The sequence below is a fragment of the Corvus hawaiiensis genome, chromosome 28 (genome assembly GCF_020740725.1).
Source record: "Corvus hawaiiensis isolate bCorHaw1 chromosome 28, bCorHaw1.pri.cur, whole genome shotgun sequence".
Classification (NCBI taxonomy): domain Eukaryota; kingdom Metazoa; phylum Chordata; class Aves; order Passeriformes; family Corvidae; genus Corvus; species Corvus hawaiiensis.
The window spans coordinates 5,905,135-5,921,168 of NC_063240.1; the positions used below are offsets into that span (position 1 = coordinate 5,905,135).

At 50.9% G+C, this 16,034-nt stretch overlaps 1 protein-coding gene across 5 annotated transcripts in view; it reads right to left on the reverse strand.

Annotated features, from left to right (window-relative positions):
• The window catches only part of GATAD2A (GATA zinc finger domain containing 2A), a 49,074-nt gene that overhangs the window by 6,862 nt on the left and 26,178 nt on the right, over nt 1–16,034 (reverse strand). For 3 of the 5 annotated variants that reach the window (XM_048288178.1, XM_048288174.1, XM_048288175.1), the window contains exons 3-9: nt 15,577–15,839; nt 12,619–12,766; nt 9,283–9,414; nt 8,311–8,400; nt 5,113–5,244; nt 3,554–3,721; nt 969–1,248 (exon numbers count right to left, since the gene is read on the reverse strand). In XM_048288178.1, coding sequence (XP_048144135.1) covers nt 969–1,248; nt 3,554–3,721; nt 5,113–5,244; nt 8,311–8,400; nt 9,283–9,414; nt 12,619–12,766; nt 15,577–15,830 — 1,204 coding nt within the window. In that variant the 5' untranslated portion in view covers nt 15,831–15,839. The remainder of the gene's footprint in view (nt 1–968; nt 1,249–3,553; nt 3,722–5,112; nt 5,245–8,310; nt 8,401–9,282; nt 9,415–12,618; nt 12,767–15,576; nt 15,840–16,034) is intronic. The other 2 variants (XM_048288176.1, XM_048288177.1) reach the window with 1 other exon arrangement.

The following is a 16,034-nucleotide window of genomic DNA, read 5'->3' on the forward strand; positions in this document are numbered from 1 at the left end:
GAGGGATAAACACCTGGGATCAGGCCCAGAGTCACCTTCCATGAGGGACAAACACCTGGGATCGGCCTCACTGCCACCTTCCATGAGGGACAAACACCTGGGATCGGCCCCAGAGTCACCTTCCATGAGGGACAAACACCTGGGATCAGCCCCAGAGTCACCTTCCATGAGGGACAAACACCTGGGATCGGCCCCAGAGTCACCTCCCATGAGGGACAAACACCTGGGATCGGCCCCAGGGCCACCTTCCATGAGGGACAAACACCTGGGATCAGCCCCAGAGTCACCTTCCATGAGGGACAAACATGGCGGCTCGGCCTTCCCGTCCAGAACAGGCCTGAAGAAGCTCCAAATCAACTCAAAATTTATTCAAAATCCACAAAAAAATGACCCTTCCACCCCTTAAATCTTCTCAGCTGAGCCTTTTGTGTGCTTAGCTTTGTGTGAGCTTTAAATTCTGTATTTCTATGAAGTTTAAATTCTGTCTTTCTGTGAGCTTTAAATTCTGTCTTTCTGTGAGCTTTAAATTCTGTCTTTCTCTGAGGTTTAACTTATTTCTCCAAGGCTTAAACCCTGTATTTCTGTGAACTTTAAATTATTTCTGTGAGGTTTAAATTTGGTATTTCTCTGAGGTTTAAACTCTTTCTCTGAGCTTTAAATTATTTCTGTGAGGTTTAAACTCTGTATTTCTCTGAGGTTTAAATTCTGTATTTCTCCAAGGCTTAAACTCTGTATTTCTCTGAGGTTTTAATGATTTCTGTGAGGTTTAAACTCTGTATTTCTGTGAAGTTTAAACTCGGAGGTTAAACCCTCTCTTTCTCTGAGGTTTAAACTCTATTTCTCCGAGGCTTAAATTCTTTCTCTGAGCTTTAACTTTTTTCCCCAAGGCTTAACTCCTGCATTTCCGGGAGCTTTAAACGATTCCTGCCACGTTTCAATCCCATCTTTGACCATTCCCATGGGCTCACCTTGGGTTTCCAGCAGGTTCTGCACGACCTCCTCCAACCCCACCAGATAAATGAACTCGTTGTTGGCGGCGCTGGGCAGGAAATTCATCTCCGGGGCCGGAGGTTTGGGAGGAGGGATCTCCAGGAGCGTCTTTTCCAGCTGTTTCCGAAGGGCCAGCTTGGCAGCGGCCTGGCGGCTGCCCGGGGACTCCCCGGTGCCACCCAGGGACGTGGCACCCGCCGGGGTGGCACCGGCCTGGCCCGATGGCACCGCCGAGCCTTTCAGGGACGTGGGGGATGCCTGGGGAGAGACCGGGAATGGATTGAACGTGGGATCAGCGGGAAATCAGGGCTAGGGGGTGGGAAAGGCCAGGGAATGGGTCAGGTGGGTGGGTTCCGTATGGGATCGGCGGGAATCTCTGGGGGTGGGTTCCACATGGGAGGATTGGAGGATCTTTGGAACTGGAGGGTCTTTGGGATTGGAGGATCTTTTTGGTTGGGATTGGAGGATCTTCGGGATTGAAGAATCTTTGGGACTGGAGGATCTTTGGGATTGGAGGATCTTTGGAACTGGAGGATCTTTGGAACTGGAGGATCTCTGGGACTGGAGGATCTCTGGGACTGGAGGATCTTTGGGATTGGAGGATCTTTGGGACTGGAGGGTCTTTGGGATTGGAGGATCTTTGAGGGGTGGAATTGAAGGATCTTTGGGATTGAAGGCTCTTTTTCGTTGGGATTGGAGGATCTTTGGAACTGGAGGATCTTTGGGATTGGAGGACCTTTTTGGGGTGGGATTGGAGGATCTTTGGAACTGGAGGATCTTTGAGGGGTGGAATTGAAGGATCTTTGGGACTGAAGGATCTTTTTGGGGTGGGATTGGAAGATCTTTGAGGGGTGGGATTGGATGATCTTTGGGATTGAAGGCTCTTTTTGGTTGGGATTGGAGGATCTTTGGAACTGGAGGATCTTTGGGACTGGATGATTTTTGGGATCGAAGGATCTTTTTGGTTGGGATTGGAGGATCTTTGGGATTGGAGGATCTTTGGGATTGGAGAATCTTTGGGACTGGAGGATCTTTGGGACTGGAGGATCTCTGGGACTGGAGGATCCTTGGGATTGGAGGATCCTTGGGATTGGAGGATCTTTGGGACTGGAGGATCTTTGGGATTGGAGGATCTTTGGGACTGGAGGGTCTTTGGGATTGGAGGATCTTTGAGGGGTGGAATTGAAGGATCTTTGGGATTGAAGGCTCTTTTTCGTTGGGATTGGAGGATCTTTGGAACTAGAGGATCTTTGGGATTGGAGGACCTTTTTGGGGTGGGATTGGAGGATCTTTGGAACTGGAGGATCTTTGAGGGGTGGAATTGAAGGATCTTTGGGACTGAAGGATCTTTTTGGGGTGGGATTGGAGGATCTTTGAGGGGTGGGATTGGATGATCTTTGGGATTGAAAGCTCTTTTTCATTGGGATTGGAGGATCTTTGGAACTGGAGGATCTTTGGGACTGGATGATTTTTGGGATTGAAGGATCTTTTTGGTTGGGATTGGAGGATCTTTGGGACTGGAGGATCTTTGGGATTGGAGGATCTCTGGAACTGGAAGATCCTTGGGATTGGAGGATCCTTGGGATTGGAGGATCTTTGGGACTGGAGGGTCTTTGGGACTGGAGGATCTCTGGGACTGGAGGATCTTTGGAACTGGAGGATCCTTGGGATTGGAAGATCTTTGGAATTGGAGGATCTTTTGGACTGGAGGATCTTTGGGATTGGAGGATCTTTGGAACTGGAGGATCATTGGGATTGGAAGATCTTTGAGGGGTGGAATTGAAGGATCTTTGGGATTGAAGGATCTTTTTGGGGTGGGATTGAAGGATCTTTGAGGGGTGGGATTGGATGATCTTTGGGGTTGAAGGCTCTTTTTGGTTGGGATTGGAGGATCTTTGGAACTGGAGGATCATTGGGATTGGAAGATCTTTGGAACTGGAGGATCTTTGGGATTGGAAGATCTTTGAGGGGTGGGATTGGATGATCTTTGGGGTTGAAGGCTCTTTTTCATTGGGATTGGAGGATCTTTGGAACTGGAGGATCTTTGGGATTGGAGGATCTTTGGAACTGGAGGATCCTTGGGATTGGAAGATCTTTGAGGGGTGGAATTGAAGGATCTTTGGGATTGAAGGATCTTTTTGGGGTGGGATTGAAGGATCTTTGAGGGGTGGGATTGGATGATCTTTGGGATTGAAGGCTCTTTTTCGTTGGCATTGGAGGATCTTTGGAACTGGAGGATCTTTGGGATTGGAGGATCTTTGGAACTGGAGGATCTCTGGGATTGGAGGATCTTTGGAACTGGAGGATCTCTGGGATTGGAGGATCTTTGGAACTGGAGGATCTCTGGGATTGGATGATCCTTGGGATCGGAGGATCTTTGGCAGCCAGAACCGCCTGCCCCATCCCTGCCAGCCTCAACTCCAACCTGGACGCCGCTTGGAACAACCGGAAAGAGCGGGACAAAAGCGGGACAAGAGCGGGATAACACAACCCTGCCATTCCCACCCCATCCCACCCCATCCCATCGCTTCCCTCCCGGCCGGGGAATCCCGGGAATGCCGACCTGCGGGATGTTGACGAGCAGGCTGGTGTTGGGCACGTTGGCCACGCGGATGAGGCCCTGCTGGATGATCCGCTGGCCCTGGATCTGCACGCTGGGCACGGAGGCGCGCGGGGCCAGCAGCAGGGGAGGGGGGCCCGTGCTCGAGTGCTGCCGGATCGTGTGGATTTGCTGGGAAAACACGGGAAAAGGGGCTTGGGAATCCGTGGGGAAGGAGCAAGGCACGAAGGCAAAACAAAAATATCCCTGGAAAAGCACCCGTGGAATGTTCTTCCCTTTCCCTCCATCCAAACAGAACCACAGGATGAGGGATGCTCTGAGCATTCCAACCCTAACATTGCCAAGTTTTCTTAGTCCTGAGTGCTGCTGGATCGTGTGGATTTGCTGGGAAAACACGGAAAAGGGGGTTGGGAATCTGTGGAGAAATGGGAAGGAGCAAGGCACGAAGGCAAAAAAAAAATCCATGGAAAACCACCCCTGGAATGTTCTTTACTTTCTCTCCATCATTCCCATTCCCTCCAAAATTATGGGACAAGGATCCCAGAGGCCACCACATTCCAGCTGGAAATTCCCAAGTTTCTGAGTGCTGCTGGATGGTGTGGATTTGCTGGGAACACATGGAAAAACACAGGGAGAGGTGGGAATCCAGTGGGATCACAGGGAAAATTGGGAAGGAGCAAGGCACAAACGCGAAAAAAATCCATGGAAAACCACCTGGAATGTTCTTCCCTTTCCCTCCATCCCAATAAAACCCTGGGACAAGGGATGCTCTGAGCATTCCAGCCCCAAAATTCCCAAGTTTCCGAGTCCAGCTCCCGGAGTTTCCAGTTTCCTGTTCCATTTAAATTCCTTAGGGATGAGTTTTTCCCTCCTTACTCAGAGCAGGAGGAAAACAGAATTCCCAAACCTCCCCCTTCCCATCCCTCTGGCTCTGCAGGAGCTCAGAGCTCCAGAAGAAATCCTGGGTTTTTCCCTGGAATTCCATGGATGCAGGAATTTTGGGCTGGATCCAATTGGAATTTTCCTGCTCCTTCCCTGATGCCTCAGTTTGGTTTTCCAGGTGATCCAAGACTGATTCCAGTCAATCCCCTCATTCCAGCAGCTCTTATCCAACCCCAGGGCAGAAAATCAGGGAAAAAAGGGAATTTCACCATTGAAAAGTTGGGATTGATGGGATACAAAGGATAACGAGAGGGAAAAACATGGAAAAATCAGGGATTGGCTCCATTCCCTCTTCCCCAAGACAGAAAATCAGGGGAAAAAAGGGAATTTTATCATTGAAAAGCTGGGATTGATGGGATACAAAGGATAACGAGAGGGAAAAACATGGAAAAATCAGGGATTGGTTCCATTCCCTCTTCCTGCTCTCCCAAAAAAACCCCCGGCACCCGGAATGAGGCGCCCGAATCCCAATAATTACAGGAAAGAACATTCTCTTGGGAGCGCTGGAATAGCGCCGGGTATTTCAAGCAACCCCAGGAAGAAATCCTGGATTTTTTTTTCATGGATTGGGAGTGAGAAAAGCTGGAAAAGGAGCTGGAAAAGGAGTGGGAAAAGCTCACCTGGGCCCCTCGGACCAGGGGGGGCATCACGATCTGGGGGCTCGGCTGCGTTCCCAGCTTGGAAGAGGCCGCTTGGCCCCCCCGGACCAAGGGAGGAGGGATCACAGTGCCAGGAATCCGGCTGGAAGAGGTCTGGAAAACAGGGAAAAGGCGTGATCCGGAGGTGGGAGAAAGGCTGGGAAGGATGGGAATGGGGCAGGGTGGGAATGGGGCGGGGGGGGCTGCGGTGGTGGGGAAAAAAGTGGTGGGAATGGGATAAAAATGGGGATAAAAGTGGTGGGAATGGGATAAAAATGGTGGGAGTGGGATAAAAATGGGGATAGAAGTGGTGGGAATGGGATAAAAATGGGGATAAAAGTGGTGAGAATGGGATAAAAATGGGGATAAAAGTGATGGGAATGGATAAAATTGGGATAAAAGTGGTGGGAATGGGACAAAAATGGGGATAAAAGTGATGGGAATGGATAAAAATGGGGATAAAAGTGGTGGGAATGGGATAAAAATGGGGATAAAAGTGGTGGGAATGGGATAAAAGTGGTGGGAATGGGACAAAAATTGGGATAAAAGTGGGAATGGGACAAAAATGGGGATAAAAGTGATGGGAATGGATAAAATTGGGATAAAAGTGGTGGGAATGGGACAAAAATGGGGATAAAAGTGATGGGAATGGATAAAAATGGGGATAAAAGTGGTGGGAATGGGATAAAAATGGGGATAAAAGTGGTGGGAATGGGATAAAAGTGGTGGGAATGGGACAAAAATTGGGATAAAAGTGGGAATGGGACAAAAATGGGGATAAAAGTGATGGGAATGGATAAAAGTGGGGATAAAAGTGGTGGGAATGGGACAAAAATGGGGATAAAAGTGATGGGAATGGATAAAAATGGGGATAAAAGTGGTGGGAATGGGATAAAAATGGGGATAAAAGTGGTGGGAATGGGATAAAAGTGGTGGGAATGGGACAAAAATTGCGATAAAAGTGGGAATGGGACAAAAATGGGGATAAAAGTGGTGGGAATGGGATAAAAGTGGGGATAAAAGTGGTGGGAATGGGACAAAAATGGGGATAAAAGTGATGGGAATGGATAAAAATGGTGGGAGTGGGATAAAAATGGGGATAAAAGTGGTGGGAATGGGATAAAAATGGTGGGAGTGGGATAAAAATGGGGATAAAAGTGATGGGAATGGGATAAAAATGGGGATAAAAGTGGTGGGAATGGGATAAAAATGGTGGGAGTGGGATAAAAATGGGGATAAAAGTGATGGGAATGGGATAAAAATGGGGATAAAAGTGGTGGGAATGGATAAAAATTGGGATAAAAGTGATGGGAATGGGATAAAAATGGTGGGAATGGGACAAAAATGGGGATAAAAGTGGTGGGAATGGATAAAAATGGTGGGAATTGGATAAAAGTGGGGATAAAAGTGCTGGGAATGGGATAAAAATGGTGGGAATTGTGGGAATGGGATAAAAATGGGGATAAAAGTGGGGGGAATTGTGGGAACGGGGAGTGGAAGGGTTGGGATTCGTGGAGGGAAAGGAAAAGCAGGGAAAATAAAGCAGGAAGAAAGGCAAGCTGTGGGAAAAATCACGGAAGAGGAAAAAGGAAGGGAAAAAAAGGGAGGAGGAAAGAAAAACTTCAGGAAAAATCACGGAAGAGGAAAAGGAATCCGGTAAAAGGAGTTTGGAAAAGCTGCTGCCCGAGGATTCCCAGCTCCAATCCTCAGAATTCCTCCTGGTGCTGGGGTGGGAGATTCCCAAAACTCCTCCACATCCCAATCCTGGGGTTTTCCAGAGGCTGCTCCCTGTCTTCCCTCCTTCCCAACCTCTGGGATAAGGAATCTCCCAGTTCCCGCAGGATTTGGGATGCCGGGAAGTTCAATCCCATTCCCACCCTCTGCAATCAGGGCTCGCTCAAGCCAAAGCCAATCCAGGTTCATTGGCCCCCAATTCCACAGGATTCGTTGGGATAAGATGGATTTTCGGGATTGAGCTCCCACATTCCCTGGCTGAAGGTTTCCCTCCCGCTCCAGCTCCTCTGGAAGTGCTCCAAGTGCGCCTCTGGATTTGGGAATGGCTCCCAAAGGAAAGCAAATCCCTCCCTTTCCTCAGGCCTGGAATTCCAGGGGTTTTCCAAACCCTTTTCCAGGGGGAAATCCCTCGTGCTGGAGCAGTTTGGGAATTTGGTTCCCATTATCCCAAGGAGAAAAAAGCAGGAATGTTGTAAATCCCAAAGCACAGCCCTGGATTCAGGGGATGATTGACAGCTGTCCATGGACTCGGGATCTGCCTTCCCTAAGGATTCCCAGGATTTCATTCAGCCTGGAATGGGATCTTTCCAAACCCTCATCCAGCGTCACAGAGAATCCAGGGATTCCCTGAGCTCTTCCTGAGAGAATCCAGGGATTCCCTCACAGAGAATCCAGTGATTCCCTCAGCTTTTCCAGAAAGAATTCCTTGATTCCCTCAACTTTTCCAGAGAAAATCCTGTGATTCCCTCAGAGAGAATCCCAGGATTCCCTGACAGAGAATCCCATCATTCCCTCAGCCCTTCCAGAGAGAATCCAGGAATTCCCTCCCAAAGAATTCCGGGATTCCCTGAGCTTTTTCAGAGAGAATCCAGGGATTCCCTCAGCAATTCCAGAAAGAATCCTCTGGTTCCCTCACAGAGAATCCCAGGATTCCCTCAGCAATTCCAGAAAGAATCCTCTGGTTCCCTCACAGAGAATCCCGGGATTCCCTCAGCCCTTTCAAAGAGATTCCAGGGATTCCTTCAGCTTTTCCAGACAGGATCCAGTGATTCCCTCACAGAGAATCCTGGGATTCCCTGAGCTCTTCCAGAGAAAATCCCATGATTCCCGCACAGAGAATCCCAGCATTCCCTCAGCTCTTCCAGACAGGATCCTGGCATTCCCTGAGCTCTTCCTGAGAGAATCCTGGGATTCCCTCCAGAAAATCCCGGGATTCCCTCAGCTTTTCCAGAAAGAATTCCCTGTCCTCCAATGGAATCACTCCCAGATTTACTCCAGGATGCCCAGCTGGAAAACAACCCCATGGAAATCCCATCCCAGTTTTCCTCCCGGCCCATTATCCCTAGAAAACCTCCCGCTGGGATGCTGTGGGAGCTGGGGAATCCTGGCTCTGCTTTTCCCGGGATTTGCCGCTTTTCCCGGGCTCTTTTCCCGGCTCCCACTGACCTGGAGGGAAGTTTTCCCAGCGGGAACAGCCTGAGGGCCCCGCACCAAGGGCGGGGGCGTGGCCGCAGCGCTTCCAGAGGGGCCGGAGGGCTGGAAAAGGAAAAAGCGGAGAGAGAGCAGCGGGATAAGGCTGGAAAAGCGGGAATACAGAAAGCAGGGAATGCGCACAGCTCCGGCTCCTCAGGGGTCGGCGGGAAAAATCCTCCAGGATGGGCTCCCCCTCCTCCCTCTTCCCGCTCTTCTCCACACGCAGGGAATTCGGGAATTAGCGGGAAAATGGGCACGGAGGCCGCCTCAGCATTCCCGTAATTCCAGCGTGGGAAGTTTGGGAAAAATCCTTTGGATGTTTAGAAATTCAGGAGGAATTCCTGCCCCATCAGTCCAAGGATTCCCAGCTCGGCGCTCGTTCCTGCGGAATTCCGTTCCCTGCAGAATTCAGGGATGCGGGGCCTTGTTGAGGTTTGATCCTGGAGCACTCGGAATTCCGGGAGAACGGCGGGAAAATGCCGGGAAAGGGGAGATGCCAGGGAGATAAAAAATCCTGGGAAAGGGGTTAAGGAATCCTGGGAAAGGGATTTAAAAATCCTGGGAAAGGGGTTGAAAAATCCTGGGAAAAGGGTTGAAAAATCCTGGGAAAAGAGAGACAGCAGGGAGTTGAGAAATCCTGGGGAAAGGGGTCAAAAAATCCTGGGAAAGGGGTTGAAAAATCCAAGGAAAGGGGAGACAGCAGAGAGTTAAAAATCCCGGGAAAGGGGTTAAAAGAATCCCAGGAAAGCGGTTAAAAAATCCTGGAAAAAAGGGAGACCAAGAAGTTGGGAAATCTTGGGAAAGGGGAGAAATCAAGGAGTTCAAAATCCCCAAGAAAGGGAGACAGCAGGGAGATAAAAACCCCGGGAAAGGGGAGACAGCAGGGAGTTGAGAAATCCCGGGAAAGGGGTTGAAAACCGCCGGGAAAAGCGGGAATATCCCTACCTTGGGAGCCGGGGTCTCCTTCTGGATTTGGCTTTGCCGGAGCTTTTTCAGGAGCACCAACTTGGCCTCCTCCAGCCGCAGCTCCTCCTTCAGCTGCTTGATGAGCCGCTCCCGCTCCTCGGGGCTGCTCCGCTGGAAAGCCGGGAAAACGGGAAAGCAGGGATGGGGGAAGGGGCACACACAGAGGCACGGTGAGAATTCCCGGCTGGAATCGGATCCCGAGGGTCGGCGGCGCGAGGGAACGGGAATGGATGGAGCGGGGGAGGGAGTTCGGAGGGGGAATGGGGGGTTTTTCCGTTTAAAAAGAAGTAGGAGAGGTTAAATGGGGATAAATCTGGGATTTGGGAATTCAGAATTCCATTTGGAAGCTTGAAATGGCAGGAAAATCCCAAGGTTGAGTCTGAATTCCCGGCTGGGATCGGCTCCTGGGTGTCACTGGCAGAAATAAATGGGAATGAATGGAGAAGGGAGGGAATTCTGAGGGGACAACGTGGATTTTTCCATAAAAAATGAATGGGAAAGGTTAAATGGGGATAAATCCAGATGGGCAAGGGATTTGGGAATTCAAAAATTCCATTTGGAAGCTCAAAATTATGGAAAAATCCCAAGGTTGAGTCTGAATTCCCAGCTGGGATCGGCTCCTGGATGTCACTGGCAGAAATAAATGGGAATGGATGGAGCTGGGAGGGAGTTTTGAGGGAAAATGTGGGGTTCAGGACATTTTCCATAAAAAATATAAGTGGGAAAGGTTAAATGGGGATAAGTCTGGGGTTTGGGAATTAAAATTCCATTTGGAAGCTCAAAATTACAGCAAAATCCCAAATCTGATCCTGAACTAAAGAGCTTTGAGCACCGTGAGATTCCCAGCTGGAATTGCCACTGTCACGAACAGATGGGAATGGATGGAGAAGGGGGGGAATTCTGAGGGGAAAATGCGGATTTTTCCATAAAAAATGAATGGGAAAGGTTAAATGGGGATAAATCCAGATGGGCAAGGGATTTGGGAATTCAAAAATTCCATTTGGAAGCTCAAAATTATGGAAAAATCCCAAGGTTGAGTCTGAATTCCCAGCTGGGATCGGCCCCTGGGTGTCACTGGCAGAAATAAATGGGAATGGATGGAGAAGGGAGGGAATTCTGAGGGGACAACGTGGATTTTTCCATAAAAAATGAATGGGAAAGGTTAAATGGGCATAAATCCAGATGGGCAAGGGATTTGGGAATTCAAAAATTCCATTTGGAAGCTTGAAATGGCAGGAAAATCCCAAAGTTGAGCCCGAATTCCTGGCTGGAATTGGCTCCTGGGTGTCACTGGCAGAAATAAATGGGAATGGATGGAGAAGGGAGAGAATTCTGAGGGGAAAATGTGGATTTTTCCATAAAAAATGAATGGGAAAGGTTAAATGGGCATAAATCCAGACTGGGAGAGGGATTTGGGAATTCAAAATTCCATTTGGAAGCTCAAAATTATGGAAAAATCCCAAGGTTGAGTCTGAATTCCCAGCTGGGATCGGCTCCTGGGTGTCACTGGCAGAAATAAATGGGAATGGATGGAGAAGGGAGGGAATTCTGAGGGGAAAATGTGGATTTTTCCATAAAAAATGAATGGGAAAGGTTAAATGGGGTTAAATCCAGATGGGCAAGGGATTTGGGAATTCAAAAATTCCATTTGGAAGCTCAAAATTATGGAAAAATCCCAAGGTTGAGTCTGAATTCCCAGCTGGGATCGGCTCCTGGGTGTCACTGGCAGAAATAAATGGGAATGGATGGAGAAGGGAGGAAATTCTGAGGGGAAAATGTGGATTTTTCCATAAAAAATGAATGGGAAATGTTAAATGGGCATAAATCCAGATGGGCAAGGGATTTGGGAATTCAAAAATTCCATTTGGAAGCTCAAAATTATGGAAAAATCCCAAATCTGATCCTGAACTAAAGAGCTTTGAGCACCGTGAGATTCCCAGCTGGAATTGCCACTGTCACGAACAGATGGGAATGGATGGAGAAGGGAGGGAATTCTGAGGGGACAACGTGGATTTTTCCATAAAAAATGAATGGGAAAGGTTAAATGGGGATAAATCCAGATGGGCAAGGGATTTGGGAATTCAAAAATTCCATTTGGAAGCTCAAAATTATGGAAAAATCCCAAGGTTGAGTCTGAATTCCCAGCTGGGATCGGCTCCTGGGTGTCACTGGCAGAAATAAATGGGAATGGATGGAGCTGGGAGGGAATTCTGAGGGGACAATGTGGATTTTTCCATAAAAAAATGAATGGGAAAGGTTAAATGGGCATAAATCCAGATGGGCAAGGGATTTGGGAATTCAAAAATTCCATTTGGAAGCTTGAAATGGCAGGAAAATCCCAAGGTTGAGTCTGAATTCCCAGCTGGGATCGGCTCCTGGGTGTCACTGGCAGAAATAAATGGGAATGGATGGAGAAGGGAGGAAATTCTGAGGGGAAAATGCGGATTTTTCCATAAAAAATGAATGGGAAAGGTTAAATGGGGCTAAATCCAGACTGGGAGAGGGATTTGGGAATTCAAAAATTCCATTTGGAAGCTCAAAATTATGGAAAAATCCCAAGGTTGAGTCTGAATTCCCAGCTGGGATCGGCTCCTGGGTGTCACTGGCAGAAATAAATGGGAATGGATGGAGAAGGGAGGAAATTCTGAGGGGAAAATGGGGATTTTTCCATAAAAAAATGAATGGGAAATGTTAAATGGGGCTAAATCCAGACTGCGAGAGGGATTTGGGAATTCAAAAATTCCATTTGGAAGCTCGAAATTATGGAAAAATCCCAAGGTTGAGTCTGAATTCCCAGCTGGGATCGGCTCCTGGGTGTCACTGGCAGAAATAAATGGGAATGGATGGAGCTGGGAGGGAATTCTGAGGGGACAATGTGGATTTTTCCATAAAAAAATGAATGGGAAATGTTAAATGGGGCTAAATCCAGATGGGCAAGGGATTTGGGAATTCAAAAATTCCATTTGGAAGCTCAAAATTATGGAAAAATCCCAAGGTTGAGTCTGAATTCCCAGCTGGGATCGGCTCCTGGGTGTCACTGGCAGAAATAAATGGGAATGGATGGAGCTGGGAGGGAGTTTTGAGTGAAAATGAGGGGTTTAGGACATTTTCCATAAAAAAAGTAAGTGGGAAAGGTTAAATGAGGATAACTCTGGGGTTTCGAATTTGAGATTTTGGGATTTGAGAATTCATCAACTCCCATTGGCGACCTCAAAATTACAGCAAAACCCCAAATCTGATCCTGATTCTGAGAGCACTGTGAGATTCCCAGCTGGAATTCCACCCTTGGATCCCAGGATGCGGGGCCGGACTCACCAGGAGGGCGTCGGCGCGGGGCTGCCCCGGGGGCTGCGTCAGGCCGGGGCCGGGGCCGCTCAGGCCGTTGAGGCGCGGGCTCGAGGGCTCCGTGTCCGACAGCACGATCACGTCCGGCGACGGCACCCGGCGCTCCCGCCGCACCTCCCTGAGGGACACGGAACGGCGGCAGTCAGGGAACGGCGGCAGGCAGGGAACGGCGGGAGGCAGGGAATGGCAGGAGGCAGGGAATGGCGGGAGGCAGGGAATGGTAGGAGGCAGGGAATGGCAGGAGGCAGGGAACGGTGGGAGGCAGGGAATGGCGGGAGGCAGGGAACAGTGGCAATGCGGGAATGCCCTCAGCCCTGTCCCAGCCCTGCCCTCAGCCCTGTCCCAGCTCTGTCCCAGCCCTGCCCTCAGCTCTGCCCTCAGCCCTGTCCCAGCCCTGCCCTCAGCCCTGTCCCAGCCCTGCCCTCAGCCCTGTCCCAGCTCTGTCCCAGCCCTGTCCCAGCCCTGTCCCAGCTCTGTCCCAGCCCTGTCCCAGCTCTGTCCCAGCTCTGTCCCAGCTCTGTCCCAGCTCTGCCCTCAGCCCTGTCCCAGCCCTGCCCTCAGCCCTGTCCCAGCTCTGCCCTCAGCCCTGTCCCAGCCCTGTCCCAGCTCTGTCCCAGCCCTGTCCCAGCTCTGTCCCAGCTCTGTCCCAGCTCTGTCCCAGCTCTGCCCTCAGCCCTGTCCCAGCCCTGCCCTCAGCCCTGTCCCAGCTCTGCCCTCAGCTCTGCCCTCAGCCCTGTCCCAGCTCTGTCCCAGCTCTGTCCCAGCTCTGTCCCAGCCCTGCCCTCAGCTCTGCCCTCAGCCCTGTCCCAGCTCTGCCCTCAGCTCTGCCCTCAGCCCTGTCCCAGCTCTGTCCCAGCCCTGTCCCAGCCCTGTCCCAGCCCTGCCCTCAGCCCTGTCCCAGCTCTGTCCCAGCCCTGTCCCAGCTCTGTCCCAGCTCTGTCCCAGCCCTGTCCCAGCTCTGTCCCAGCCCTGTCCCAGCTCTGTCCCAGCCCTGCCCTCAGCTCTGCCCTCAGCCCTGTCCCAGCCCTGCCCTCAGCTCTGCCCTCAGCCCTGTCCCAGCCCTGCCCTCAGCCCTGTCCCAGCCCTGCCCTCAGCCCTGTCCCAGCTCTGTCCCAGCTCTGTCCCAGCTCTGTCCCAGCTCTGCCCTCAGCCCTGTCCCAGCCCTGTCCCAGCCCTGTCCCAGCCCTGTCCCAGCTCTGCCCTCAGCCCTGTCCCAGCTCTGTCCCAGCCCTGTCCCAGCCCTGTCCCAGCCCTGTCCCAGCCCTGTCCCAGCTCTGCCCTCAGCTCTGTCCCAGCCTTTTCCCAGCCCTTTTCCAGAGCTTTCCCATCCCTTTTCCAACCCCCCTTTCCAGCGCTTTCCCAGGGCTTTTCCAAACCAGTTCCAGCCCCTGTCCCAGCGCTTTTCCAGCGCTTTCCCAGGGCATTTCTGACCCTTTTCCAACCCCTTTTCCAGCCCCTTTCCCAGGGCTTTTCCAGCCCTATTCCAGCCCCTTTCCCAGCACTTTCCCAACGCTTTTCCAACCCCTTTTCCAACCCCTTTGCCAGGCATTTTCCAACCCTTTTCCAGCCCCTTTCCCATCCCTGTTCCAGCCCCTTTTCCATTGCTTTTCCAGCCCTTTTCCAGAAGGATTGGATGACTTTGGGATACTTCCCAATCCAAACCATTCCAGGATTCTGGGATTGATCCCAAATCTCTCCAATCGGGAACAATCCCAGATCAATCCCTGCTTCCCAAAATGTCCCAAAACCACGGAGCAATCCTGGGATTTGGGTGGGAAAAGTCCATAAAATCCTCCAATTCCATGGAAATTGGGAATTCTTTCCCATCAGGAGCTTTTCCATGGAATCTTTCCAGGGCTCATCCCACCCCAAATCCAGGGAAAAACGGGGCCCTTCCCACTCCTCCTTCATTCCCAAAAGGAAAAATCCCATTCTTCCTTTTCCATCTCCTTCCCGAATCCCAAATATTGGAAATTCGTGGCTTTTCCCGTCCCGGATCCGAAGGAATTCCCAACATTCCACATTTATTCCCTCATCCCAATTCCAGGGTTTTCTGGCGCCGTTTTCCTCCCCCACTGGGAGGAAATCCTGGAATCCTGGAATCCTCAGCACGGATGGGCAAATCCATCCCAATCCCATGGAATGCTGCCGGTATTCCAGGGATTCAGCGCTCAGGCTCGGAGCTGCTCCTTCCACCTGAATTCCTGGGATAAATCCCGGCTCCATTCCCAGGGAAAACCACTGGGATCAGCAGGATTTGGGAATTCCGGCTGGGATCATTCCAGAGGGATCACGGGAAGGGGCAGGAAAAGCCTCTGGAGACATCCAGGGAATCCCAGGGTTGGGAAAAGGGCCCAGAGCGGGAATTTTAGGAGTGGGAAAGCGGGAAAATTCCAAAGGATCAGGGAATGTCCTCTAGAGGGCACAGCGAGCCTGGGAATCTCCAAATCCAGGGAATTCCAATGGAAGTGGCACTGGTGGAGCATTCCCGGATTTTTCCTGGAGCTGGAAAACTGGGATTGGCTGGGCCGGGATAAGGGCTGGGAATGAGCCAGGAATGGGCTGGGAATGAGGAATTCCCAAATCCCAAACCCCTTTTCCTGCTGGAATTCCATCGGCAGCTCCAAGGAAATCCAGCTGGGATGGGGCCTGGATTAGTGGGAATCGCCCATGGAATGGGATGACCTTCCAGGCCTTTCCCACCTGAACCATTCCCCAATCCCACGGGATTCTCTTCCCAACTTTTCCACGGCAGCTTCCAAAGGAAAAACCGGGAATCTGCCGGATCTCGGAAGCAGAATTTCCCCAAAACCACCCCAGCTGAATTCCAACTCCTTCCCGAGCCACATCCCAATAAAAACCGGGATGAGAAGGGCTCCAAGCTCCTTCCCAAGGCCAACAATTCCCGGAATTCCAAGGAATCCTCACCCTTTGGATGTGCTCATATCCACGGGCTCATCCCCGGCCGGCAGCTCCACTTTGATGGTGGCTTTGACTTCCCCACTTTTCAGCATTCCCGGGATTTTCCCGGCTCCGGGATCCGCTTTGATTTTCATGTCGCCCTCGGAATTGAGCTCCGAGCCCAGAATTCCTTTGTCCATCCTGAGTTTTTTATTGTCCGGCTCCGATTCCCGCTCCAGGGCGCGCTTCTGGCTCCGGGTGCGGCATGAGTCCTCGCTCATGGTGAGAGCCTGCGAGACGGGAAAGGGTTAAACATCCCGGGAAAAGGGGGGGGGGAATCCTGGGAAACAATCCTGGGAAAAATCCTGGGAAAAATCCTGGGAAAAATGCTGGGAAAAGTATTGGGGAAGGGGGGGAAAATCCTGGGAAAAGGGAGGGAAAGTATTGGGAAAGGGGGGAGAAATCCTGGGGAAAATGCTGGGAAA